Source organism: Ochlerotatus camptorhynchus, unplaced genomic scaffold, assembly GCF_037179485.1.
Source record: "Ochlerotatus camptorhynchus isolate MF236.1 unplaced genomic scaffold, CSIRO-AGI_Acam_v1.1 ptg000284l, whole genome shotgun sequence".
In the NCBI taxonomy this organism is placed as follows: Eukaryota; Metazoa; Arthropoda; class Insecta; order Diptera; family Culicidae; genus Ochlerotatus; species Ochlerotatus camptorhynchus.
Genome location: NW_027040773.1, coordinates 5,377,178 through 5,403,297, shown reverse-complemented (window position 1 = coordinate 5,403,297; position 26,120 = coordinate 5,377,178). Strand labels below are relative to the sequence as shown.

Below are 26,120 nucleotides of genomic sequence, written 5' to 3'. Positions count from 1 at the left end.
TTTCGTCTGACTTTGCACGAAAGTTTCTTCCAACATCTCCTGGAAGTTTTTTTTTTAAACTTGCCCTGGAAGAATCTTCCACCTTCTCCCGCAAATTTCGTCCATTGTTCAACGGAAGTTTCTTCATCTTTTCATTCCAACAGTATCAGATTGCCGCAAGCAGGACGTCGTGATATTCTACCAAAACGCCGGTGGAATGAATTCTGATGTTGAAGAATACCGCCTAGCTGTATCGGATCGTTGCTACGATATTATTGTCCTGTGCGAAACGTGGCTCGATTATCGAACGCTTTCCAGTCAAGTCTTCGGTCCTGACTACGAGGTCTTTCGTTGCGATCGGAATCCTAACAACAGCCGTAAATCTACTGGCGGAGGTGTCCTTGTAGCTGTCCGTAGCGGGTTGGAGGCAAAGGCCATCGAGAACGATTCATGGAACAATGTGGAGCAGGTTTGGACAGCCATCAATCTGGGTGATCGCACACTATTTCTATGCGCTCTGTACATTCCACCTGATCGAGTCCGCGACAATGAACTCATCGATACTCACTGTCGGTCAGTTTTCACAGTTGTCGAAAGTTCCACTCCAGTTGATGAGATATTCATTTTTGGTGACTTCAATCTGCCAGGCGTTTCGTGGAGTCCATCTCATAGCGGATTCCTGTATCCAGATCCTGATAGATCTACATTTCACGCAGGAGCTATTAGCCTTCTCGACAACTACAGCGCAGCGACGCTTTCTCAAATTAACCATGTAGTTAATGAAAATGGTCGTAGTTTGGACCTCTGCTTCGTGAGCACACAGGACAGGGCTCCATCAATTTCCTCGGCTCCTTGTGCACTAACTAAGCTAGTTCCACATCACCCTCCTCTAATTGTCACTGTTGAGGACAAACTCGTGCGTGATTTTGGCGACTATACTGCTACGGTTTCTTATGACTTCCGTAAAGCTGACCACCGTAGCATCATAGATGTATTGTCTAGCATGGTATGGGAGAACATCCTTGATCCAGATGACGTTGAGGCTGCAGCGCAAACCTTTTCACATGTCTTGGCATATGTCATTGACAGACACGTCCCGAAAAGAACTCACCACAAAGTGTCTCACCCTCCCTGGCAAACGAGAGAGCTACGTAGGTTGAAGTCAATCAAGAGAGCAGCATTGAGAAGATTTACGAAGTATCGCACACTTCCTCTGAAACTACATTATGTGAGGCTGAATCACATGTACCAGCGAGTCAGTCGTGAATGCTTTTCAAATTTCCAACGAGGCATCCAGCGCAAACTTAAGCTACACCCGAAATCCTTTTGGAACTACGTGAACGAGCAACGCAGGGAATCCGGCCTCCCATCGTCTATGGAATTCAACGGAGAAGTTGCTGCCACTGTTCAGGATATATGCCACCTTTTTTCCGAAAAGTTTTCCAGTGTATTCACTAATGAGACACTAACTGACGACCATATCAACCTGGCTGCCAGGAACGTTCCAGTAAACGATCAAACGCTGGGTGCAATTGATGTTAATGCAGAAATGATTTCTAAGGCCGCGACTCTGCTCAAGTCATCCTTCAATCCTGGACCTGATGGAGTTCCATCTGTATTTTTGAAGAGACATATTGCTAGCTTGTTAATTCCGCTTCTTCGCCTGTTCCGAATGTCTCTCTCAGGTGGCATATTTCCATCTTGCTGGAAATTTGCGCACATGTTTCCCGTCCACAAAAAAGGAAGGAAACGAGCTGTGGATAACTATCGAGGAATTACATCGTTAAGTGCCGTTTCGAAGCTATTCGAGCTAGTGATTATGGAACCGTTGCTGTCCCATTGCAAGCAGTTTTTGAGTGCTGATCAACATGGGTTTACTGTCGGCCGCTCTACAACTACCAATCTGCTGTGTCTCACATCGTATATAACCGAAAGCATGTCGGATCGGGTTCAAACGGACGTTATTTATTCAGACCTATCCGCAGCATTCGACAAGTTGAACCATGCTATTGCGATTGCTAAACTCGGCAGGCTCGGTGTATGCGGTAATCTTCTGAGTTGGTTTCGATCATATCTTACCGGTCGGCAACTAAAAGTTGCCATAGGAGATTGCAGATCAGCTAGCTTCTTCGCCACATCAGGTATACCTCAGGGAAGCCACATGGGACCGTTAATTTTTATACTGTACTTCAACGACGTGCATCTGGTCATCGAAGCTCCTCGGTTATCATATGCAGATGACCTCAAAATCTTCCTACGAATCTGCTCCATTGCTGACTGTCACTTTCTTCAACGTCAACTGAATGTATTCGCTAGTTGGTGCAGGTTAAACAGAATGGTAGTGAACCCAGCCAAATGCTCCGCTATTACGTTCTCACGAAAACAACAACCGATAATATTTAGCTATGACCTGCTTGGCTCGACAATCGAACGCGTGAATCAGGTGAAAGACTTGGGTGTGATCTTGGATTCGCAGCTTTCTTTCAAGCAACACATTGCATATGTTGTTGATAAGGCGTCAAGAACTTTAGGGTTCATTTTTAGGATAGCTAAAAACTTCACTGATATCTACTGTCTAAAATCTCTCTATTGTTCGCTTGTTCGATCGACGCTTGAGTATTGTTCAGCGGTTTGGAACCCAAACTACAACAACGGTGCCGAGAGAATTGAATCTGTTCAACGTCGCTTTCTTCGTTTTGCGTTGCGTAGATTGCCTTGGAACGATCCGTTTCGATTACCAAGCTACGAAAGCCGTTGTCAACTTATCGACCTAGAACTTCTCCGGACTAGAAGAGACACAAACAGAGCCCTTACCGTGGCCGATATTCTACAAGGAAGGACAGATTGTGAGGCTATCCTGAGGCAAATTGACCTGAATGTTCAACCCCGACCGCTTCGTAATAACCTTATGCTAAGACTGCCTCTACGTCGCACAAATTATGGAGCGTACGGTGCGATTTGCGGACTGCAGAGAACATTCAACAGAGTTGCATCCGTTTTCGACTTTCATCTCTCCCGTGATGCGCTTCGTCGAAAGTTTTCTTCTGTTTTTCGCCGGCAGGAGTTAAGATATTGACTATAAGATATACGTTTTTTAATGTTTTTTTATGTTATGACCATGCTTGAATGTATTTTTTTTTTTACCATAGTTGATAAGGTTTAAATCATTGGGGCTTCATCCAGCCTGTTGATGTAATTAAATAAATAACAAAAAATAAATAAAATTACAATCAGAAGTCCTAGATTACAATAAGAAGTCCTACCGCTGGAAGTGGAAACTATTTCACATTTCATCCGGACTTCCCACGGAAACTTTTCTGAATTATTCTGAAAGTTTCATCCGGCTGCCTAAATTAGCATGGAAGTCTCTTCTAACTTCGCCCGGGAGTTTCTCACAGATTGTGTCAGAAGCGCCTACCGGTTTCGTTGGAAAGATTCTTCGCCAGGAAGCTTTCCTGACTTCGCACTAAAGATTCGTCAAACTTTTTCCGGAAATTTCTATCAAAAACCCCAAAAGTTGTGTCGTCATTTTTAATATAACATATGTTTAACATGGTTTTCGTTCAAAAAAACTGCTTCTCGGGAAGTCAAACTAGTTTTCTGGGAATCGGAAAATTATAATTCTGGTAAATTGCCCGGGAAGGAAACACTAGATGGTGTGATTTCAAGACTAAGGAAGTAAGAATTTGGCCAAATGTTTTCAGAAGATTAATTTAGCTCATGAAAATTAAAACTCAATCTAACAGAATCGGTCGAAGACGTTTCATATTTTATTTCACTACATGCCTGAAATGAGGAAACTCATAATTAATAATTATTATTATTATTAATTACGGTCTTTTGTGATAAGTAACATTTTATTTACCAGCATTCATTAAGGAAGAGGGGTTTAAATCTCTGAGAATATTTAGCTAGAAAATGTCAGAGTTAGGGTCAACTCTCTCCAGAAGCGTTCGTTGTTTTCCCTGATACTCCTGCAAAAAGACATCAATAGACACGAGTTGAAAAAGGTTGAACAGGAACAGGTTGAATTTTCATCGTCTGGTGTTTTTGTGTTGATCGTTATTTAACACAAAAGGAGCATTGTTGAATGCAGTCTTTTATTTAATTGTTCATCCTAGGTCCAAATAGGTTCGTTCTGGCCAACTTCATAGTTGGTTCTATTCTGAAACTTATATGAAGCTTGTCAATGAGCGATAGTCGAAAGGATGTAGGAACCATCACGTACTATTTTGTAACACTGGGATTGTCCAGAATCTACCTTTGGATTGACTGGATTATATGGAATCCCCCTGGACAGTCATGAATCCCCCTCAATATTGAGTGAAATTCTTCCTGTGATTGTCCGGAATCCTCCCTGGGATAGTTCATATTCATTCTTTGGATTTTCCGAAGTTACCTTTGATATTGTTGGGAAACCGAACTGGGATTGTCTGACATTCCCCCTAGGCTTGTTCGGAATATCTACTGAGACTGTCATAAATCTCCTTTGCGATTGACTGGAGCCCTCCTAGAGATTGTACAAAATCCCCCTGTAATAGAACGTCATCGGCATGGCAGTAAAGCAAGATAGCTCTGACTGTTCCGTAAGGTCACCATAAAAATCTGCCATTGATTTTGAGGGGACAGCTTGTAGTTCCTTTCATACACGTGCAATTGCCCTTTCATTGCTGAAAGAACTTCCTAGTAAAGCATTGCAAGCGCACCGTTTAAAATGTTGTTGCTTTGCTTTGCTTGACAGTATCGGTTGCTATGTGTATTTTATGTTGAGCAACGCGAGTTACTCAGAGTTACTCAAAATTAACTCTGATTTTACTCATGATCAAAAGCTGTCTTGCCCCAAGGATTATACCATGGAGTGGGTTCATCTTTCGTAGGTTCGGATCCTGCTTCCTCGAGCGTTTTAGTCCACGTTTTGGTTTTTTTAAAGTTGTTTTCGATGCAAAAGACACAGGCAATAATTAACTTCTGATCTTCTGAAAAATGGCGGATGGAAAAAAGAGACAGCTGTATTACCGAAATTCGGCAATGAATGAGGCCAATACCGAAATCTCAGTTAATGCGATTGCTGATTTCGGTATTATTTTTATTTACTGATGTGCTCAGCGAATTACTTTGCGAATTTTGGAAATGTTTTTGGTCAATCTCGGGAAAAATATTTTTGTTGCCGAAATATCAGTAAAATTATGAATTGCCGTGTCAGCTCAGTATTTTTTTTTCTACCGACCTCGCGAATTTGTTTTAAGTGTGTAGTTGTATTGCCATTTGATTAAAAGTTTTAAAAGCTGTTGGAGCACTCTTAAATGATTGTGTACGTTCGGTTTAACTATATGCTTTATAAGACCTACGATAACTTTTATAGCACCTTAGTTAAACTGATTCACAACCCAACTAACATTTACAGCTTTGTAAGCCAACTTTTCCAGCGTTGTGTTGTAAAGTAGCTGAAAAGAAGCTGCAGATACAGCTACAAGCAAAAGCTAGCAAAATATTTTTGGAGAGCGTTTACTCAACTTTCTCACAAACATTATTCAATTTGTCAGTCGCACTGAATAACATCAGCCAATAAACGCTAATGTCACTTCTATACACACACTAATCAACTTTCCACTTGTAGCTGCAAAACAAAGCTAACAAAGTGAATATATTACTCATTTGATGGCTTCTACACAACCAACAACTCTTGCTGAATAACATAAACATCAAAAGTGCTTTTTCAACAACTAAACAACCTGTACTCAGCTTATAAACTGTGTTAGAGCAACTTCGGAAGCATTTTCACAGTCAACTAGGTTTATTTTTAGATGTGTGCAGTTTAACAGCTTTTACTCTGTTTTTTATAACTAGTCGAGAAAAGTGATTCATGTGTATTATTATAAAGCCTCTACTCAGCGATTTTGTTGTAGAAGCGAATGTTGATTTGTTTACATAAGTTCAAAGTGTTGGCGTAGCACAGTTGATAGTGCCAAGGTTTGCCAATGAGGTCGTCTCGAGTTCGATTCCAGGTTCCGGTGCAGGATAAATAATTTGGTGATGATTTGTAACTAATTTCGATTAATTTGATTCACAGCAAAATAAACTCAATAAATTCCTTCATATAAAAAAGCATAAACAGTATTTAACCCGACTTCAAGAGAAAGCTGTGTAGTGATTATTGGATAACTGGGAAAAGGTTGAATAAGCGCCTTTCAAGTTCACATACAATTAAACAGCAGGATAACAGCTGTATAGAAGCGTTAATGGATATGCAATAAGAGCTTCTCCCGACCGTTCCAACAGCCATAAGTAGCTGACTAAGTTCGCCAGATTTGCTTGTATAGAGGTTGAGTAAAGGTTTCCTCATATTGTATAACATTTGAATACAGCTTGAGGCTGTATAAATGAAATGAGTAAAGCGTTTACATTGCGAAAATTGTTAGTTGGGAAGAGCTATACAGAACGTGGAATAAACGCATCAAAACAAACAATTGGGAGCTCTTATAAAACACCTGAGTTGATCAAACGTTGAATAGTAGCTTCCAGAGTTGTACAAGAATGTAGTTGTATTTCCTTTTTGGTTAAACGCTTCAAAAGCTGCTTGGAGCACCCTTAAATGATTGTTTACGTTCGACCAACCACCAACCACAATTTTGTTGCTAAAAATAGCACAAGTGATAGGCACGTTTATATGACCATAAGGCAATGATTATTCGACTGCAAGAGAAGTCACTCAAGATGAGCTTCATATACTTCTCTCATATGATAAAAATATGTATTCAAGAATAGAGCAGATGGAAACAGAAGCGGCTGGCAATCCGAGGATCATGAGTTCGAATCTGGCTTCGAGAAACCCTCGGTGGAGTAGAGGTATATTATATGTATATAGGTGTTATTAATAAATGCAAACATTAATTAAAGACATATATCATATAATCAACGATAACATTTCTAGATAAATTCTCTCAATTAATGATTAGAGAGATTAATTGAAAGAATATCAATCAAAGATTAAACAGATGCTTGTTACTACTTCCTCCATGATCACAGAATGTGAATTATGGCATAATTACATATTTTTTCAATGTGCACAAATAAATTAAATTAATAAAAACTGTACAAGCAATTATTTTGGCGTACCACGACAATTGTTAAACTAATTTTAATCTGTGAATATTGTGAGTACTTACACAACGGTTATTAAGGAGTCATTAAAAAGTGCTATAAACGCTTTTCACCGCTTGCTGTATAGTGATTATTTAGGAGTCATAAAAGAGTGTAACAAACGCCTCAGGTTCAATCTCTAATACATTTCGAAGCAGCTGTTAGGAGGTGTCTACAAACGTTGTATTAGAGCTTTCACCAAAACAATAAAGCTTGAGTTTAAATATGTATCTATAAACGTTGTATAAAAGTTGCTTCTATCCGGTTGTTAAGGAGTCATTGAAAAGTGTTATAAACGCTTTTCACCGCTTGCTGTTCAATTAATATTTAGGAGTCATAAAAGAGTGTAACAAACGCCTCTCAGGTTTCCTCTCTACTAAATTTCAAAGCAGCTGTCAGGAAGTGTCTACAAACGTTGTATAAGAGCTTTCACCAAAACCAAGGTTGCAAAGACTCATTTCAGCTAAAATAATGTTTTTCGGAATAATAAAACCAAAAGATGGTATGATGGCATGTTTTACTTGTAACTTACAAGAAGAGGTTACAAAGTATGCGTTGGAAACATAAAACCTGTAAATTTTGCTTTCTATTAGTCACAATCAGCGATTTGCTGATCGCTGAGTGAGTGAGTGAGTGAGTGAGTGAGTTTGTGAAAAATCGCTGATTGTGACTCTCATGAAGTGAAATAAACAGGTTTAATATGTCAAACACATTCTTTGCAACCTCTTCTTGTATCCTACCAATTCAAAATTTGATCATGGCATCTAATTATTTCATAATTTAGAAAAACATTGTTTTAGCTGAAATCAGTCTATGCAACCTTGACCAAAACAATAAAGCTTGACTTTAAATATGTATCTATAAACGTTGTATAAAAGTTGCTTCTATCCGGTTGTTAAGGAGTCATTGAAAAGTGCTATAAACGCTTTTCACCGCTTGCTGTACAATGATTATTTAGGAGTCATAAAAGAGTGCAACAAACGCCTCTCAGGTTTACTCTCTACTAAATTTCAAAGCAGCTGTCAAGAAGTGTCTACAAACGTTGTATAAGAGCTTTCACCAAAATAATAAAGCTTGAGTTTAAATATGTATCTATAAACGTTGTATAAAAGTTGCTTCTACTCCTATACCGCGTATATATATAATGCTGTAGTTGAACAGGTTCTCCAAACCAGTGTAAACAAGAGTTTTACAGAAGTTGTAATAAACAAATTGTACAGTTATTATTCAGCATGCAGTTGAATAAAATCACAATGGAAGCGTTTCTTCAACAAGAAATTGATTTTGGGTAAACGTTTTACTGAATACGTTAGACAACACCTTTGTGTTGCAGTTGTATAGGTTCTCCAAACCAGTGTAAACAAGGGTTTTATAAAAGTTGTGGTGAACACATTGTGCAATTATTATTCAACATGCAGCTGAACAAAATCAAAACGAAAGCGTTTCTTCAACTGAAAATTGTTACTTGGGGTGTTCTTCAAAATCCTTCACGTCGCCACTAGAATTCCAAAGCTGTTTTCGATGGTCTTCCTGGCTCTGCACAGTCGTTGATTGAAGTTGTCTTGAATTGGAGGTAGGTCAACACCTGGATATGGCCAGAGCAAGTTATTCTTAAGAGGAAATTCTGTATTCCCAACAATTAAATACGGCATCACTTCATTTGAGCCTGGCAACTTTCCAGTTGCTGGCAAATCCAACTCACCATTCACCAATCACCCCCCAAATTCAGCGGTCGTCAGAATTTTAGTACATGACGGATGCGTTGACGCTGACGGTGACGGTGACGGACTATTGTGGGTGTCCCTTTACTGTCCGTAGCTTTGTTAGCGAAAGTCGAGGCGAAAGTGGACGATCTCTGGAAAACGTAAGATTCCGAAACGTTGAAGGGGCTTAAGGCCGGCACACAATGCATACGTTTTCGGGTTTTTTGACAGATAATGCATGGGCTAACTGTCAAAAAACCAGAAAACGTATCTATTGTGCGCTGGCCTTTACGGGTAAGTCAATACAGTTTTATCCAATATGGCATTACAATATTTTAGGTAATTAAATTTTATCGCAACACCTGCCTTTATTTTCAATGTATTTGAAAGTGTTTTATTTCAACGAGGACAAAAAAACCAATATGCATCCTCAATTTGAAAAATGGGTATTTTTTAACCATTTTACGGTAAACACATTGTAAAAATATGGGTAAAAACACCCATTTATTGGCATACCTTCCATTTACCCAGTAATGATTAAGCACCAGTCGATCGACAGCACAGGGATTTTCGAACATAGAAAATAACTTTCGAAATACCACTTTTAACCACGAGTTAAATTCAACACGGCAAATGGTTCACAGCCTAAATGAGAAGGAGCTATTTTTGACCCATAATGGGTTTTTGCGAAACACCATGTACAGAAAATATGCTAAGTGCACGAGCTCGCAGCACGCAGTCCCTCGTTTTATTTTTATAGCAAACTTTTATGTACCTTCACTATTATAGCATCGACTACTCGACCACCAGTCCGATGCCACATTTCGGCCATTACATAAAACGTCAACATCAGCATTAAAATCAATTTTTCCCTGTTTTTCATGTCGCTGCGTACGAAGTGATTTTTCTTGGTGAAAAAACGCGTAAATTATTGCACTAGTGCGTGAAATTTGTGCTTATCAGTGCTAAAACCAGTGCATTATCATGGGTCGTTCACGTTCCCGTAGTCGGACGCCGAAAAAGCACAAGAGCAAACACCGAAAGCGAAGCAAATCCCGATCATCCTCCCACAGCAAGCACGAATCCCACCGCAGTTATGACAAATACAAGGAGCGCAGTTCCAAATCTAGGTAAAAATATTCGTTTTCTACCGATCTCTGCTTCTTCTTTCTATAAATTGAATAATTTCTAACCATTTATATTCAACGAAATTTTTCAAATTCGTGGTTGCTAAATGTTTTACTTTCTCAAACCGAACCACATTCTCACTCGAAAATTATTGTTTAGAATTTAGATTGATTGTTGTCAAAAAAGGAAAAAGAGACGTGTACTTTGGGTTGCAATGCGACCGAAAGTGCCATTTTTGCAGGAGCAGGCATCCCCCGTGCTTGTTTACCCGATGGAGGAGGTAATCGGAACAAACCCAGAAGTAACTGCGTTTTGCACGGCCAAACCCCCAAGAGAGAGTAGGTAGCCTTGAAACCACTACTTTTTTCAACATAGACATATTTGAGGTTAGGTGTGCCACGGAAGACGAACAAGAATAACAATGTTGTATCGGGGCGAAGAACCGATGGTAAAAATAGCCGCACATAAACAAAAAAAAAACCAAAATGCTCTGTTGGCTTTCTTGCATTTCGTTTGTTTTATTTTTATTAATCATTGTTTTACATATCGGGGAATATTTAGCGATAAGGGAATCGTTGCTCTGTCGAATTCCGCATTTCTAACACCGATCTTTTACCGTCTCCCAAAATCCCACATCTGGGGATTTGCAAACATTGTAGGAAGCGCTCGTTGTCCGAATCATCCGATAGTAGTAGCGATAACCACCATCACCACAGAAAGAAGAGCTCCAAGAGCCGCAAGCTGACGGAGGTCGAGCGACTAGCCGAGATGGAAAGACAACGAAGGCAGAAGGAGGCGGAACAAAAGGTAAGGGCGTTCGAGTTGTAGTGGATTTTTTCTAGAATCTAAATTAGTTGACGAATTCAATATTTTTAGATGATAGAAGAAGAAGCGGCTAAAAGGATTGAGCTGCTGGTGAAGAAGCGAGTTGAGGAAGAACTCGAGAAGCGGAAAGATGAGATTGAAACGGAAGTGCAGCGTAGAGTCGAAGCTGCCAAGAAGCAGATGGAGCAGGAAATGATGCTTGAGCTGGAAAAGCGTCGCGAGCAAGCTCGCGAAGAAGAACGCCGCAGAGAGGTAAGGCTTTGCTTCACCAGATGCGTGCCTGTATGGCTGGCTGTTGGTTGACCGCGCCTTCCTCTGGAACTTCTCTCGCAGAGTGCATAGAGGAAGGTATGTCGGTTTTTTTTTTAGAATATTTGCATTCTCTCTGATGTGTGGCTACCTCGCTAGCTGGCATTGTACCGAGCAAATGACGAACTTTTGGTGTGTGTACTATTGAAGTCATGTACGACACCCAAATTGCTGCAAGGCGTTTTGAACATTTAAAATCTGCTAACTGTAAACCGTTGCGTTGGGAAACCTATCATCGAAAACATTTCTATTGAAGTTCTAGTTTCAATAAACTTATCAGCACTAATTGCATGAGATTACATGATTTAGGTGTTGTCGAGAAATGTTTTTTTTTTTTTTATAACTGCCAAAAATATTACTTAGAGCTTATTTCCTACTCCCACACCAGCGACCAGTAATTGTAATTTACTGCTAACAAACGAGAACCTGCCAGTTATACAACTATACATCAGGTCAATGAAAAAAAAAAACACGTACTTGTGGTAGGATTCGGAAGGACAAATGATCTTGCCCGGTCGTTACGACCTCTTAGACTAGGTGTGTATTGCCTGATGTAGGCTAAGAGGGGCATCCCGCACTCCAGTCCAAAACCTCTGATTGCTCGAAACAAATTAATTGGTAGTAGGTTCAATATCACCATTGATATGATTAATGACTAACGCACAGGAAGCGCGCTATGTCCCTCCTCCAATTCTGGACGGATTTTAAAATTCTTACATAGAAAATGTTCAAGATCTTGAACTTGGATGTGGAATTCGAAACTTTAATTCATTGATGATTTAAGATCTTTGACTTACCAACATTTAGTCAATGTTCAACTTTTCATGGTTTTCATTGTCATGCTGTTGTCCTAAAACTGATTGCCATGTCCTAAAAACGTTGCGGCAATTAGAGTTGTTGTTTTATCAATTATGACATATGTTTAACTCATTTAAATACAGCTTATTTTTACTGTAAAAGTTCTGGAAAGACCTGGAAAACTCCGAGAATTATAATGTATTCAAATCAGGGTTCCTTCCACTCACTTGCTATAAAATGTTGCTTTTCGGAATAATGAAATCATTAGATGATATCATGATATGTTGTACTTGCAAGTAACAAGAAGAGGATGAAAAGTGTGTGTTTGACTCATAAAACCTTTCAATTTCGCTTTCAGAGCGGCACAATCAGCGATCTTATGATTCGTAAGCGTTCACTCAGAGTGAGCGCTCACGAATCGTAAAATTGCTGATTGTGACGCACTGAAAGCAATATTGACAGGTTTTATGTGTCAAATACATACTTCACGACCCCATATTTTAAACTTCAAGTACTAATAACCATTATAACATCTAAGGGGCCGCATAGCCTAGTCAGTAAAGGCACGGTATTACCAAGCTGGAGGCGGTGGGTTCGATTCCCGGTCCGGTCGAGAGAATCTTTCGGGTTGGAAATTTTCTCGACTTCCCTGGGCATAGAGTATCATTGTGCTTGCCACACAATATACAAATTCATGCAGCTCTCAATTAATAACAGTGGAAGTGCATTAAGAACACTAAGTTGAGAGCACGCAATAAGCTAATATGCGCTAAGCAATAAGCTTGAAATGCGAACAAGAAGGAGAAGAACATCTAATGATCTCATAATTCAGAAAAACAATGTTTGATAGCAAGTTAGTGGAAGCAAACCTGATTCAAATGAGCAGACATCCTGTGAGATGAACACAGGCCGCTTCACGTATATTTATTTATTTGTCAACATCAACAGACTCGATAAGGTCACAATGATGGCTTAACTTAAAATTAAAATTAAGGTAAGTCATCAGTTAAAACAACAAAACATTAAAACATGATCATTGACAATTTACATTTCTATAGAAGGATGAAGAGAAATGTCTCCGAAGTGTTTATCGTTGCAGATAAAAATCGAATACTGATGAAACTCGGTTAAATACTCGCTGCAGTCCGCCTATTGCACCGTTGATTGCATAGTTGGTCCGACGTAGTGGCAGTCTCAGCATATCATTGTTACGAAGCATTCGGGCTTGGACTTGGACATTAATGTTTACTTGCTCCAAGATTTCGGTGTCCGCGCCAAGCAGGACTTTTGAAGTATCTCTTCTGGTGCGAAGAGGCTCCAAGTCAATCAGCTGGTAGCGACTTTCATAGCTAGGCAAATGAACCGGGTCTTTCTAAGGTAACATCCTCATACCACTATTTACTTTCACTATCACTTTAAACTTTAACAGATACGTATTTCGTACTACAATGTACCCTAATTCCGTTCACCTAAGGCAGTGAACTGAAGTCAGTGTTCTAAAAAAATTACTTTTCATATTTGAATGTCACAATTACCTACGCTATATTGTTTCATTCTGTTTATAGTAAAAAAATATGGTTAAGCATTATCACTGCACTTCTGCTGTGATAATTCATACAAACTAAATCCGTTTATGATCCTAATTCCAATCAGCAAAAAAGGCTTTGTTCCTTATTCCGTTCATTTGTGTGCCAATCACCCCAAAGTATTACATACAAAATGATTCATCAAATGAATCACATTCCATCAAGGTTTCCAAGGCGATTGGGCTAACTGATCAGCAGCGTTTTCTCAAAACAATGCAGTGTAAAATTCTCTATCGGAGTTTCCCACTTTTGCGTGAACGTACTTTTGGCCGGAACCATCCAAAACAATTTCCTTGGTAGGAATTGTTCGTACTGCTGTCTCGTCAAGGTTGAATATTGGTTCAGAAAATATCGGAAAACATGAATTTCGGTGAACCATTTGCGGTTCAAAAACGGCAGCCCGATGCTCAGCTCGTGAAATCTCCGGGTGACGATTAAGAAACGAATTAATCCATTTCCGACCAGGAACTCCGTTTTGACCGGGTTGGAGATGCCTGCATGCAATGTTCCACGTCACCACCAATCAGCAACTCGTGTTTCCTCAACAGTTGTAAGAACTGTAGCTTTTCGCGGAATAGCTTTGGAATATTTTCCCAGGAACCTTTCAAGTAGGTTTGAATTTGGAACTCCGTACAATTTGGCCACTTTCCGGATGGGACATCCAGCTTTCCCCTTCGCTATAGCGGAAAATAATATATTTAGATTGAAAATAAATATGATTCTACTGCAATATTTACTTTGCTAAGATTCTAATTATAAGTCTTCTACACTGCTTATTCAGATTCCAGCACTAGTACTGGAATTTTATGAACCAACTCATATAATTTATATGTTTTATTGCACACAGGTGCATTGAGAAAGATTTTGAACAAACGACACCCCCGAAACGGAACATAAATTTGTCAGTGCTATTTATCGTCACTCTAGCAAAATGAGCTTAACGTTGCACTACATTCCATGTCGGGAGAGCTGTTCTTACTTTATGCTAATTGAACAAGCTCTATCTCGAAGCCAGCCGTGGCCCAATGGAACCAAGTGAAGAAACCGACAGCATCACACCTCAACAGTCCTGGATCGAATCCAAAATAAGCTACAATAAAAAAAAACGCAACTGTGAAAGCACTCAAAGCACACAAACTCCCACTGCCTGATGCTTATTTTGATTTATTTTTTGAACCGATAAAATATATGTGTCAAAGCAATAAGTAAATTTCATGTGATTTTCATATAAATTTTAATGAGATTGATTTCATGTATATGATATGGTAGTGAAAAGTAAAGCTTATGCTCATGGGCTTCAAATCCATTTCCGTTAATTCTTATAATTTTCCAATTTTCATTTATCATATGACGATCATGTAAAAGCTACAGACTTATCAGCATTGTAAATATATCAGATATTCATATAGAATTTACCTGACACATTTTCAATCACATCGTTTTCATTGGATTTTCTCATAGCGCAAATTTATTAGACTTCCACATAACAGGAATGTGTCATATTGGTTCAGTGTAGATGAATGTGAAACGTCATTTCAAATATAAGGACCGTACATAAATAATGATACAATTTGAAAGGGACCGAGACTAATCACAAATTACGTCCCCACGGTAACTGAAATAAACACGAGTGTTCACCGGTTGCCCGAACCTTTAGTCAAGGAAGTGCATCATCACCCTGCTTTAGTTATCGTAATCGAAAATAATATTATCCATGATTTCACCAGCACTCCAAACGCTGTGTCATTTCCGTAGAGCTGACCATCGCAGTATTGTCCATGTGCTGTCTAACCTAGATTGGGATCATATTCTAGATCCTGGAGACTTCAACATTGCTACACAAACCTTTTCTCACGTCTTGGCATATGTCATTGACAGACACGTTTCCAAAAAGATCATCCATATCGACTCTCGCGTCCCGTGGATGACGAAAGATCTTCGCTCGTTGAAAAGAACTAAGAAAGTTGCTCTCTGAAGATTTACTAAACTCCGCACACTGGTGCTGAAATGCTACTATGTCAGACTCAACAATTTTTTTTTGTAAAACAAGTTGGTTTTATTTGTCAGTTTGTTTGATAAAAGTAATTATAATTTGTTATTCTAAATCGAGATGAAATTTTAGTGCGTCTACATCAATTCTTTCGTTACATTCACAAACAAAGCAGATGTATTTAATAAAAACCCTAAGCACTTCCGCGCGCCTTCTTCTGTCTACTCCTGCTAGGGCAGAATTCACCAAGACTTCAAAAGAAAGCCGTCTCCATCTATTCATTATGGCTTCTATCCTCTGCTGTAGAACCGTCCAAGCCGGGCCGACACGAGCATAAGCACAAAATTTATGCAGAAGAGTTTCAGTCGTGTGATTGCCACAATGTGTGCAGTTTTCGTCCGGTACTCTCTGCATCACGAACAGTAGTTTTCGGTGTTCGATTTTCCCATTCATGAGCAGGTAGAGTTTTGATCGCTGCGTTGAAGATAGCTGCTTTACTGCAATGTTCCGCCACGTACGTGGCCAGTCGTTTCCCGTATTGTTTTGTTCCACCTTTGGTCGTTCAGTTTGCTTGACGAAATACTGATGGATTTGATCGTCAGAGGGGTTATTTTGAATTTGGAGGCGAATGTTGGATAAGTTTGACAAGATTAACTTGACGTCGGGAAGGTCTATTGATATTTCTGGGCGAAGATTATCATGGAGAAGTGATCTATAATAGGGAAGGGAATCGATCTCCTGCAGGTGTCGATTTATTGCGAGTGACTTACACTTCAGCGCTGGAAGTTGCAGCTTCAGGCCTCCATTTTCTCTGCCCCGAGTTAGCTGCATCATCGGTACGCGGGCGATCCTTCCTCTCCAGAGGAAGGCACCCATCGTTGATGTGATTTTCGCAGTGTGTACGCTAAGCGGTGGCAGTATGGACGAAAGATACCAAACCTTGTATGTGCCAAATGTATTTAGCATGATCACCTTCTGATGCAGTGTCAGCTTGCGCAGCGATTGCAGCTACATTTGATGCGCGAACTTCCCCACAAGCGCATTCCAGTTTGTCGTTGTCATTAACCGAATAGAGTTTGTGAAAACAACACCCAAGATTTTGACAACGTTGGCTGTTTGAAGCCAGTGGGTGTTAATTTCGTTTCCTTCACAGAATCCAACGTTGATGGCAACAGTTTTTTGGAAATTTAATTTTGCGCCGGCGTCAATCTCAAAGCGGGTGAACTGTCCATTCATCACTTCGATTTGCTCAGCCGATGTTACGATTACGCTGATGTCATCCGCATACGCTACCAGCAGATCGTTTCCACACGCTTGTTCGAGTCTGCACACAAGAGGATGGAGGTACAGCACGAAGAGTTGCATGGATAACGGGTCTCCTTGCCGTACGGAGCGTTGGATCTCGAGCGAACGGGAGAGATACCCATTGATCAGCAGACGAGATGTAGATCGGCTAGCAATACGCGAGAGTAGAGCGATGAGTACTTGGTTGAATCCGAGCGAGCACATGGTATCGAATAGAAACGAGTGCCGGACACGATCGATCGCATGATCTAGGTCAAAACTGACGAGCTTCCCTGTAAAACGATGATGACGGAGACTGGCTATGCGATCTTTGAGGGCCAGAGTGGCTTGGAAAATGTTTCGCTCTAAGTTCAAACATTTCTGTCCGTTGCTCAAAACATTGTGGGTTCTCATCACTCGCTCCAGTCTGGTTTTGAGAATGCGGGAGAAGAGCTTATAGTCGCTGGTGGATGACATCGAACATACGGTGGTAAAACTCCCTCGGGATACCATCGTAGCCTGGAGACTTCTTCGGTGCGCTTGCTCTGATTGCATACAAAATTTCTTCCGTGGCTTCATTCAGTGGGTCGTTGGGTGGAACGACTCTCTCGCAAACGAAGCTGTTTTCGACATTTTCCCTTATTTCTTCCGAGTAGAGGGTCGAGAAGTAATTGACCATGCGCGTTTCGATCCCTTGTGGGTCGGCAATAGTTTCGTGCTGCTCTGTCTTCAGCTGCGTAATGATGGTTTTCCTCCTTCGCCTTTCCCCCAGTTGAAATATAGACATGGGTTCTCCCGCCACATGAGTTTCGTTGATTCGCATGAATGTTTTGGGAGAAATTTCGTTGAAGCGCCAACATCTCGCCCTTCAGCCTGTTGATGGTGGTCAACATTTCTGTTGATGTTCGTTATGGAATTCTTCGAACACCAAACGAGATTTCCACTTGAAGAAGCTTTTTATTTTAGGCTTAGCGTATGTAAGCCACCATTGAATCCACGAACCATAATTTCTGCGTTGCCGGGTCCAAAATTGCCACTGGTTTTGGAACTCCGCGTGCGTATGTGCTGCTCGAAGGTGTTGTCGCAGTTCACCGTTCACGTAGATGCGATCGAGACGTGATTGTGCGTTCCGATTGACGTACGTGAATCTTTTCTCGCGTGGACACAGTTTTTCCCACACGTCGTGAAGCTGCAATTGTTGCACAGCTGATCTAAGGGCAGAGCTCGTGTTCGTGCTACTCGAATCACATGCATGAAGCACGCAATTGAAATCGCCGGCCAGGATGACATGCCTAGTGCGATGACAGAGGTAGTAAGCAAGCGTTCCATTGAAGAAATCCTCCCGAGTTGCACGTTGTGAGGAGCCAGAGGGAGTGTAGAAATTACAAATCGTCGTGTCTTGTACTCTCAGAGCAAGCAGTCGACCATCCAGACTTTTCTCAACGTGAGAGACCTGGATATGTTCCTTCAGTGCCATGGCCGTTCCTCTTCTCGTGTGGTCCACATTTGAGAAAACGACGAAGCTAGGCAAGAAGAGCTGTTCGTTTTCTACTTCTTGCAGACACACAATATCGAGGCTTTGGCTGTTGATGAAGTTTCGTAGCGCGTTCAGTTTTGTTGAACTCGTGATGGTGCCGATGTTGATCGACGAGATATTATACGACGTGAGAGCCATTTATGGGTGGGAATCCTCATCCTTCATCGTCGTCCCGACGAGGTTTTGTGCCCACTGGACGTCCTCTGCCTCGTCTGCTGCTCGTGGATGTGGAATATTCATCAGTTTCATTCCCGTTGCCGCTTTTGCTCTGCGATCGCGGTGCATTTTCTGGTTTTTTAAATACATCGACCAACGACAGACACGACAGCTTGCGGTGGATTGGGTACTCGTTGTGTTTGTGGGCATAACGACACAGCACCCACTGTAGGCAGGCTGTTTGTGTTCGTTTTCAGGCCTGAGGATTCACCCTGGCTCGTGCGTTTCGGCAGTTCGGGAAAAACGTCCAACAATACCGTTGGTGGAGCGGTGGATTTTTCGCACCAGCTGGTTTTTTCGGTTAATTACCGGTTGTTGACCTATAACTCTGTCCAGTTTGCTTCGTCACGTTTGCGTAGCTTTTCTGAAACATTAGTTTCTTGTTCTGGACACATGATATGCCAGTGTGTGCGTGCTCTTTGCAGTGCCGGCAGGATTGCATCTGCCCCTTGTACACCACGAACGGTTGCTCTCCGTCGATGATGACCCACGAGTCGATGTTCCGCTGCATAACATACGGACAGACCATATACCGAGTGGTATGCCTTCGCATTCGTTGTTTTCACTCCATGTTACCTCGCGAATCGAGATTACTTCGCCGAACGCGCTTAGGAATTGTACGACCTTCTCTTCAGATACACCTTCGGAGAGGTCGTAAACCGTCACCTCAACACTACCGTCTTCCAACGTAATACGAAGCTTGTGTTTCTTCCCCTCACACTCCACTTCATGTTTTCCATCATGTTCGTCAACAACTTTTTGTGCAAGCGTCAAGTCACTGACTTTGATAAACGCACATGCTCCACCTCTGTGGCACTGTAGTCTTTTGATATTTTCCCTTTTCAAACCGAGAACCCACCGCCAAAATCCTTAAAGTTTTGCGACCGATGGCTTGATGGTGAAATTCGAATAATCGATTTTAAAAGTGTTTTCTCACCTCATCGCGGAACACTTAACCACGCGACGGACGCGGCACAGCGAAGTAGACAAATATCCAACAGTAAATGCTTCACTTGTGATAACCGCAATCGAAAAAATAACGTCTGCACGTCTCAGAAGCTGAGCGATAACTGCGTGGTCGAAACCACTACAGATACGATTTATAGAGCAGCATTTAAACTTAAGACTTCAGCTATGGCTAGACCCGATGGTGTTCCGTTGATTATTCTTAAAAAGAGCATCACTTGTCTTTTAGATCCACTGCGTAGCATATTCCAGCTCTCTCTTACCGTCTTGCTGGAAGACTGCGGATATGTTTCCTGTTCATAAAAAGGGAAGCAAACGCGACGTAAACAACTACCGGGGAATCACGTCGCTGAGTTATGTAGCAAAACTTTTTGAATTGGTTGTCATCGAATGTCCCTAAATGCGTATAATGCAATATCTAAGTATATATCAACACGGATTCTTAACTGGGCGTTCCACAACTACGAACCTGCTGTGCCTAACGTCTTACATCACAGACCGTTTGATTGCTCGGACCCAAACGGACGTTATCTACACAGATGTTACGGCAGCTTTCGATAAGCTGAACCACGAAATTGCGATCGCTAAGCATGATAGGATAGCGATCGGTGGAAATCTTTTGAAATGGCTTCGTTCATACCTCACGGAGCGCCAACTGACAGTAACTTTGGGTACTTGTCGCTCAGCAAGCTTCTGCGCAAAGTCCGGTATACCTCAAGGTAGCCATCTGGGACCAATGATATTTCTCCTTTACTTCGACGACGTTCACCATGTTATCACAGGGCCACGATTATCGTTTGCAGACGATCTGAACGTTTTTCTGCGCATCCGCTCACTCGCCGACTGCCGTTCTCTCCAAAACCAGATTGACATCTAGTCTAAACTGACTGGTGGTCAACCCAGCTAAGTGTACAATCATTACTTTCTCACGCAAGAAACAACCGATTATTACTACAAACTACTAGGCACGACTATCGAACGGGTGCATTGCGTGAAAGACTTAGGCGTTTTTCTAGACTCAAAGCTGACATACTCACACCATATATCGTATGTCGTCAACAAACCGTCCAGAACTCTTGGCTTTATCCTCAAGATTACTAAGAACTTTACAGAAATTTACTGCTTGGAATCGCTCTATTGCTCTCTCGTACGACCTACGTTAGAATACTGCTCTGCAGACTGGAGCCCGAACTACAATAATGGGGCCGAGCGAATTGAATCTGTGCAACGACGTTTTCTTCGCTTCGCGCTCCGTAAGCTGCCTTGGAGATATCCACTTCGTCTTGCAAGCTACGAGAATCGCTGCCAATTGATCAATAGCGAGCCCTTACGTATCCGAAGAGATGTTTTCAGAGCCTTAACCGTCGCCGATACTCTGCAAGGAAGAATCGACTGCGAAGCAATTCTGCAACAAGTGAACATTAATGTTCAACCTCGATCACTACGTAATAGTCTTATGCAGAGACTTCCACTTCTTCGAACTAATTATAGCTTAGGGAGCGCTATTTACGGCTTGCAGCGAGTGTTCAACCGAGTAGCGTCGATGTTCGATTTCCAATTGACACGGAATATGCTTCGCCGAAGATTCTCTGCCTTTTTTGCTGACCGAAGGCGTTTGACGCCCAACAGCTAAGTGTAAAATTTAAGACTTACACATTTTTAGTTATTTTCGTTTGTAACTGTAGTATATGTAGTCTGTATAATCTGTAATTTTTTTTACAACACATCATTGGGACTATTTCTAGTCTGTTGATGCAAACATAACAAATAAACAAATAATCATCAAACATATGTAAAACTAAATCACTGATGTTTCGCGATAAATCTGTTTGATATTAAATGCGGGGGTTAGGAAAGGGGTGTAAGTGACTTTGATCGATTCTCTTCATCGACTTTCTCTTTCGTTAATAATTCAGCTGCAAACACATTCCTTGATTCGTGTACCATTATGGATGCTAGATGAGAACCTTCTTTATCAAACTATGTGGCAGAAATAGCGCAAAATCTGTTTATAAAGCTTTGGCTATCAAAAGAGAAAGTCGATGAAGAGGATCATCAAAGTCACTTACACCCCTTTCCTTCTAACCCCCTCAAATGTTTTCATTTACGTGAACGGAACTAGGCGCTGATTGGAATAGAGCGCATCACGGTATTTTTGCTAGTTTTGGAACTTGAAAACTCACGTTCCCCAATCCCCCTTCATGTCCGGGATATTTAATTTTAAGTGAAAGACCCTGAACCTGACAGTCCTCAAAATAATGTAGAGGTTTGAAAAAATAAAGGTTTATCGTTAATAGAACTGATGAGCACCAACTAGTGTTTAGCTTTCCTCCCGTAACGGTTCATAGTTTTCAGTTGATGTAGTGCAGTTGTTTTCATATTTTAAAATATAATGTTGGAACGTTAACGCGTTTGCCTACGAAAAATATCAGCCATCACAGGTACAACCATACATATTTTCAAACAAACCGTTTTATTTGTACTTACCAACTTCAATCAAATTGCCCGTCCAAGTGACGCAACAATCCGCTTTGGAACAAATTAGCTCTGAAGCCGTAAACGTTTCCCTCGGAAAGCTGATCAGAAAAAAACACCCGACCTTCTCTTTCCATAGGCAACACACTTTTCAGGTATTTTCTTCTTAAGGCTATGTTTTCATACACTCTTGTTTGACGAATGATAAGCAAAATGGAAATTTCACTAAATGTCATGATCACTGGAAGAGTACGCCTTCGATCGGAGTAGAAATTTGCACCCTCAAGAGCTGTCATCCCGGAGGACGAAGCCATGGACTGGCGCCGGCACCATCGTCTGCGTCGTCGTAACCATTGGATCAAGAATGCAACTTCCAGGTGGAGCTAGCCGTCTGCACGAAGAACGACTCGTGTGATCTGGGAAAGGAATTTCAATGGAGTTGTTGCCCCTGCTTTGTGTAATTATTTATCTTAGTTTATTCCTACTTTCTCTGTGTTATTTTGCGACCTCGCAATAATAAGTGTTTCCTCTGGGTCTGGGACTTAGTGGGTGAGGAGAACATGTTTGTGTCTATGGAACATTTTAGACAGTTTTCATGAACATTACTTGACCGGAAATCAGAATAAAAAAAAAAATTCGCGAGTGAGAGTAGGTCCTACCATCAGCTCCATAGAACTGGTCATTCATCTGTTGATCAGTTCGGACTGCTGATTGGTTTCTGTATTGCTATCTGTAATATGCACAGTGAAACGAACACCCTCTTTGCCAATCATGTTCATTTACTAGGCAAGCACACTTCGAACATCTGAAGACGACTGTAAATTAGGTACGGATAATAGGACAATAGTTTAACACATTCAAGTCGTCGGTTTCGAAACAATGTGCTTGCTGCCAGTGTTAACACGTAAAAACTAATACACCCTTCTCTCTCCCCTAGGAGGAAGAGCTTAAAAAACGTCAAGAGCTCGAAAATATTATCGCCGAAAACAATCGGAAAATCGAAGAGGCCCAACGGAAATTGGTAGGTTGCACTGTGAAATCGCACAACAAGTCATCAACTGATTACATTCGAACTATTTCAGGCCGAAGACCGACTGGCGATAATAGAAGAGCAAAGAAAAATGGATGAAGAACGTCAGAAGATGCGCAAAGAGCAGGAAAAGCGTGTCAAGGAAGAGCAGAAAATGATTCTGGGCAAAAACAATTCGCGACCCAAGCTTTCGTTCTCGCTAAAACCGTAGTTAGTCTGTGAGTGTGAGTTGAAAAGTGTTTGAACGCTGCGCCACGTGTCTTTAGGTTTGTTTTTCCTGGGTACAGTAGCAACGTGGAACTAGCACGTTGATCATTTGTTCTATGCTGTACCGCATCCGTGGATTAACCGTTTATAGTACCGTCAACTATAGATAGTATGAGCCACGCGCGAAACGAATGATAAACATACCATATATTCATGTAAATCACGTATCGTGATGCGTTGTAAGAACTGTGATTCCGAAGGGACGCAGCTCCCGTCGACCAGTTCTGCGATCTTCCTAACTAAGGTAGAATTATGTTCTATTTTACTGTAAATTCTATTGTGATAACGCTTTTGTTGAAGATGATATCACTTTCTATGAACTGAAATTTTTGAAAGACTACCTAGATACGACCCTGCTTATCATTTTCATCTTCAACGACAGCGAATCGCATTTAAAAAAAAAACCTGTACAGTTACTCCTTTTAGGTACTTTATTTTAAAGGATGCTAGATTTGAGTCGTTTCCATTTGTTTCTACTGAATGAATCAAATAAATGCAAAAGTTTTCAGCAAAAGCAACACAAATAGTAACTCACTTAACCGATAAGCTTTTTATTGCGTAAAAATTGTTCAAAGTATGTTTGGTTTTGGAATGCTTGAAGCTACAATAAAAAATTAGTTGGTGATTCACAATATATACCGATCTTACGTTCCGTAAAGAAGAATCAGAAAGTAGCGCACAGTAAACTAACAAACTGCCTATAAAAGCATGTCAGTCCCATCTGGAAAATCAGCAAGTCGAGAAAAACGTCGTTGAAGATGTATTTGTCCGTAGGCTCTTATAAATGGCATAACCTAGTTTTTTGGTATTTTTCACGATGTTTTTTGAACAAATAATTTAACTTTTAGTGCACAGCGTAAAATACCGGTAGTTGACAATCGATTCGAATGGATAACTTATTTCTGACAAAAACCCACATGGGACTATTATGCTTTTATGGGCAGCAAAAGTGAAAGTTGTTCAATTCAAAAGTTCTTGGGAGCGTCCGTTTATGTACAATTAAGGAAGCAATATCGGGCAATAAACGAACAGCGATTAGTGGAAAAGCAGCTTGAAATCCGCATGTTTCTCCTGAAAGCCGAACAGAAGCAACAGAAGCCAATTCTTCAGCAAACAAACAAAAACTGAACACTAACACTCGCACGGCAGTGCAAAAGTTTTGCAATTTCCCAAACACTGAATAAAAATAGTTTGTAATTGCTACAACTCACACCAGCCGTGTTCTCATTCTGCATCCGAAAGCGACCTGCACGATGGCTATTAATAGAGTGAAAGCCTTGCGCTGTAACTGGAAAGGGACGAAACAACTTGTTTGGCAAACCCAGCACCCGCCAGCTAGACGCCCGCGATCCTCATCGAAGCAGGACCACGGCAAGTTTTGGCAAATTGGTTAATTATTTTTGATGTAATGTCATTGCTCTTCCGCACGATTGCAGAAGGGTTTCGTTTGCATTGTAAATAGGGGCAACGATGGATCCCGTGGTATGAACGAATCGTGTGGACATGCAAAGCTCCGAGACGGGCTTTCATGACTAACGCTAATTTGGCATAACTTTTGGCATGATTTCTTTGCAGATAGTGTATAGGATAGGTAGATGGGGAACCAGGCAAGAAAAACGGGACATCGTCGTCAGAAATAAGAAAGTTCCAGAATGATTTATGAATCCACACAGTGACGTGATCTATTCCTTTTATTGCTAGCAGAACTGCTCAAAATAATGACAACCCCCGGGAATGTTTTTTCTTAGGCTATCTTGTTTGGTATACACAGTTAGGATATTTCAATAACATTTTCCCGAATTACGCCGCTAGCCCGAATGTAATACTAACCCAAATTGTCTGAAAGCAGTGTCATTTTAAACCCAATATTTGTAACAAAACAGACATTTCTGAAATGTGGGAATGTCTTCAAAAATATTAGATTCTGATTTTTCATCGAACTTTCAAATCCAAGTAAAGCTTATTTTTTTCCAAATTTCTCGAAAGAACTACTGTCTTATATATTTAAAGGAAGTACCGTAAACCGCCATAATTCTGAGCAGCTAAGAAAAACGTTATTTAAACTAAGTGATTAAAAAGTTTTGTAGCTAATAGCGATAAACTATTTCTACAAAAAACTACCAATGTCTGTGACATAACCTTGCTAAATGAACCACATGCCCCAAACAACTCCTAGAACGGCTCCCATACACTCTCCAAGCTGAATCGTAAGTCCCCCCCCCCCTTTTCTTATATCATTGCATGCAAAATAATAACCCAATGCAGGTCAATTGAATATGCCTGAATGAATTAGTTACAATGATTGTATGAACATTAAGGACAGTATAATATACTAATTGAATAAAATTAATATTTACCTGTTAATAATAGTGTACCAGCTTGCATGCAGTGACGCCTGCTACGATATCTACGCTTTTACCGCAACTTGGCTTAATGCACAGAACAGAAGGAGAAACCCAAACAAATCGGTGAATCAAAAGTGGTTCATTTTTCTGATCAACAAGCGATGTGTTTTTTTTTTTTTTTTTTTTTTTATTATAGTCACTTTAACGCTCTTGGGTCATTCGTGACTTGTCCGGGGGTGAGATTTAAACTCGAGACTTTGGCGTGAGAGGTATGGATTCAAACCACTACGCCGGGGGTCGCCCCCACAAGCGATGTGTTGTGGTAGCGTTCCACACGGGCTTTCTATGCGCACTCACACTATCATAGCATGCTGCCTATCTTAACTACAGGCAGAAGTTGCCTTCTACCGCTAGGTGCGCTAGTGTTCGCAAAGGACAAGTGGAGCCACTTCTGATCCGAAGTTCCACTCCTGTGCTTAAGGTCTGAGGTCACGATCCGCCATTTTTGATGGTTTTTTCGAAAAACTGGTGTTTAAACCCAA

General features: G+C 40.9%; 1 protein-coding gene across 1 annotated transcript; it reads left to right on the top strand.

Moving 5' to 3' along the window:
• The first annotated feature begins 9,679 nt into the window (after positions 1-9,679).
• Arglu1 (Arginine and glutamate rich 1) lies at positions 9,680-24,443 on the top strand. The gene is made up of 5 exons (XM_065228230.1): positions 9,680-9,952; positions 10,610-10,757; positions 10,827-11,027; positions 22,874-22,957; positions 23,019-24,443. The coding sequence occupies exons 1-5, from the start codon at positions 9,807-9,809 to the stop codon at positions 23,175-23,177; spliced, it is 738 nt and encodes a 245-aa protein (XP_065084302.1). The 5' UTR covers positions 9,680-9,806; the 3' UTR covers positions 23,178-24,443.
• The last annotated feature ends 1,677 nt before the right edge of the window (positions 24,444-26,120 follow it).

What these genes read in the sequence shown, in the direction of transcription:
- Arglu1 (XM_065228230.1), top strand. Translation starts at nt 9,807, where the DNA reads ATGGGTCGTTCACGTTCCCGTAGTCGGACGCCGAAAAAGCACAAGAGC. An exon ending in AGAAGGAGGCGGAACAAAAG is followed by an intron (nt 10,758 to 10,826) that starts GTAAGGGCGTTC and finishes CAATATTTTTAG; the next exon opens with ATGATAGAAGAAGAAGCGGC. An exon ending in AAGAGGCCCAACGGAAATTG is followed by an intron (nt 22,958 to 23,018) that starts GTAGGTTGCACT and finishes GAACTATTTCAG; the next exon opens with GCCGAAGACCGACTGGCGAT.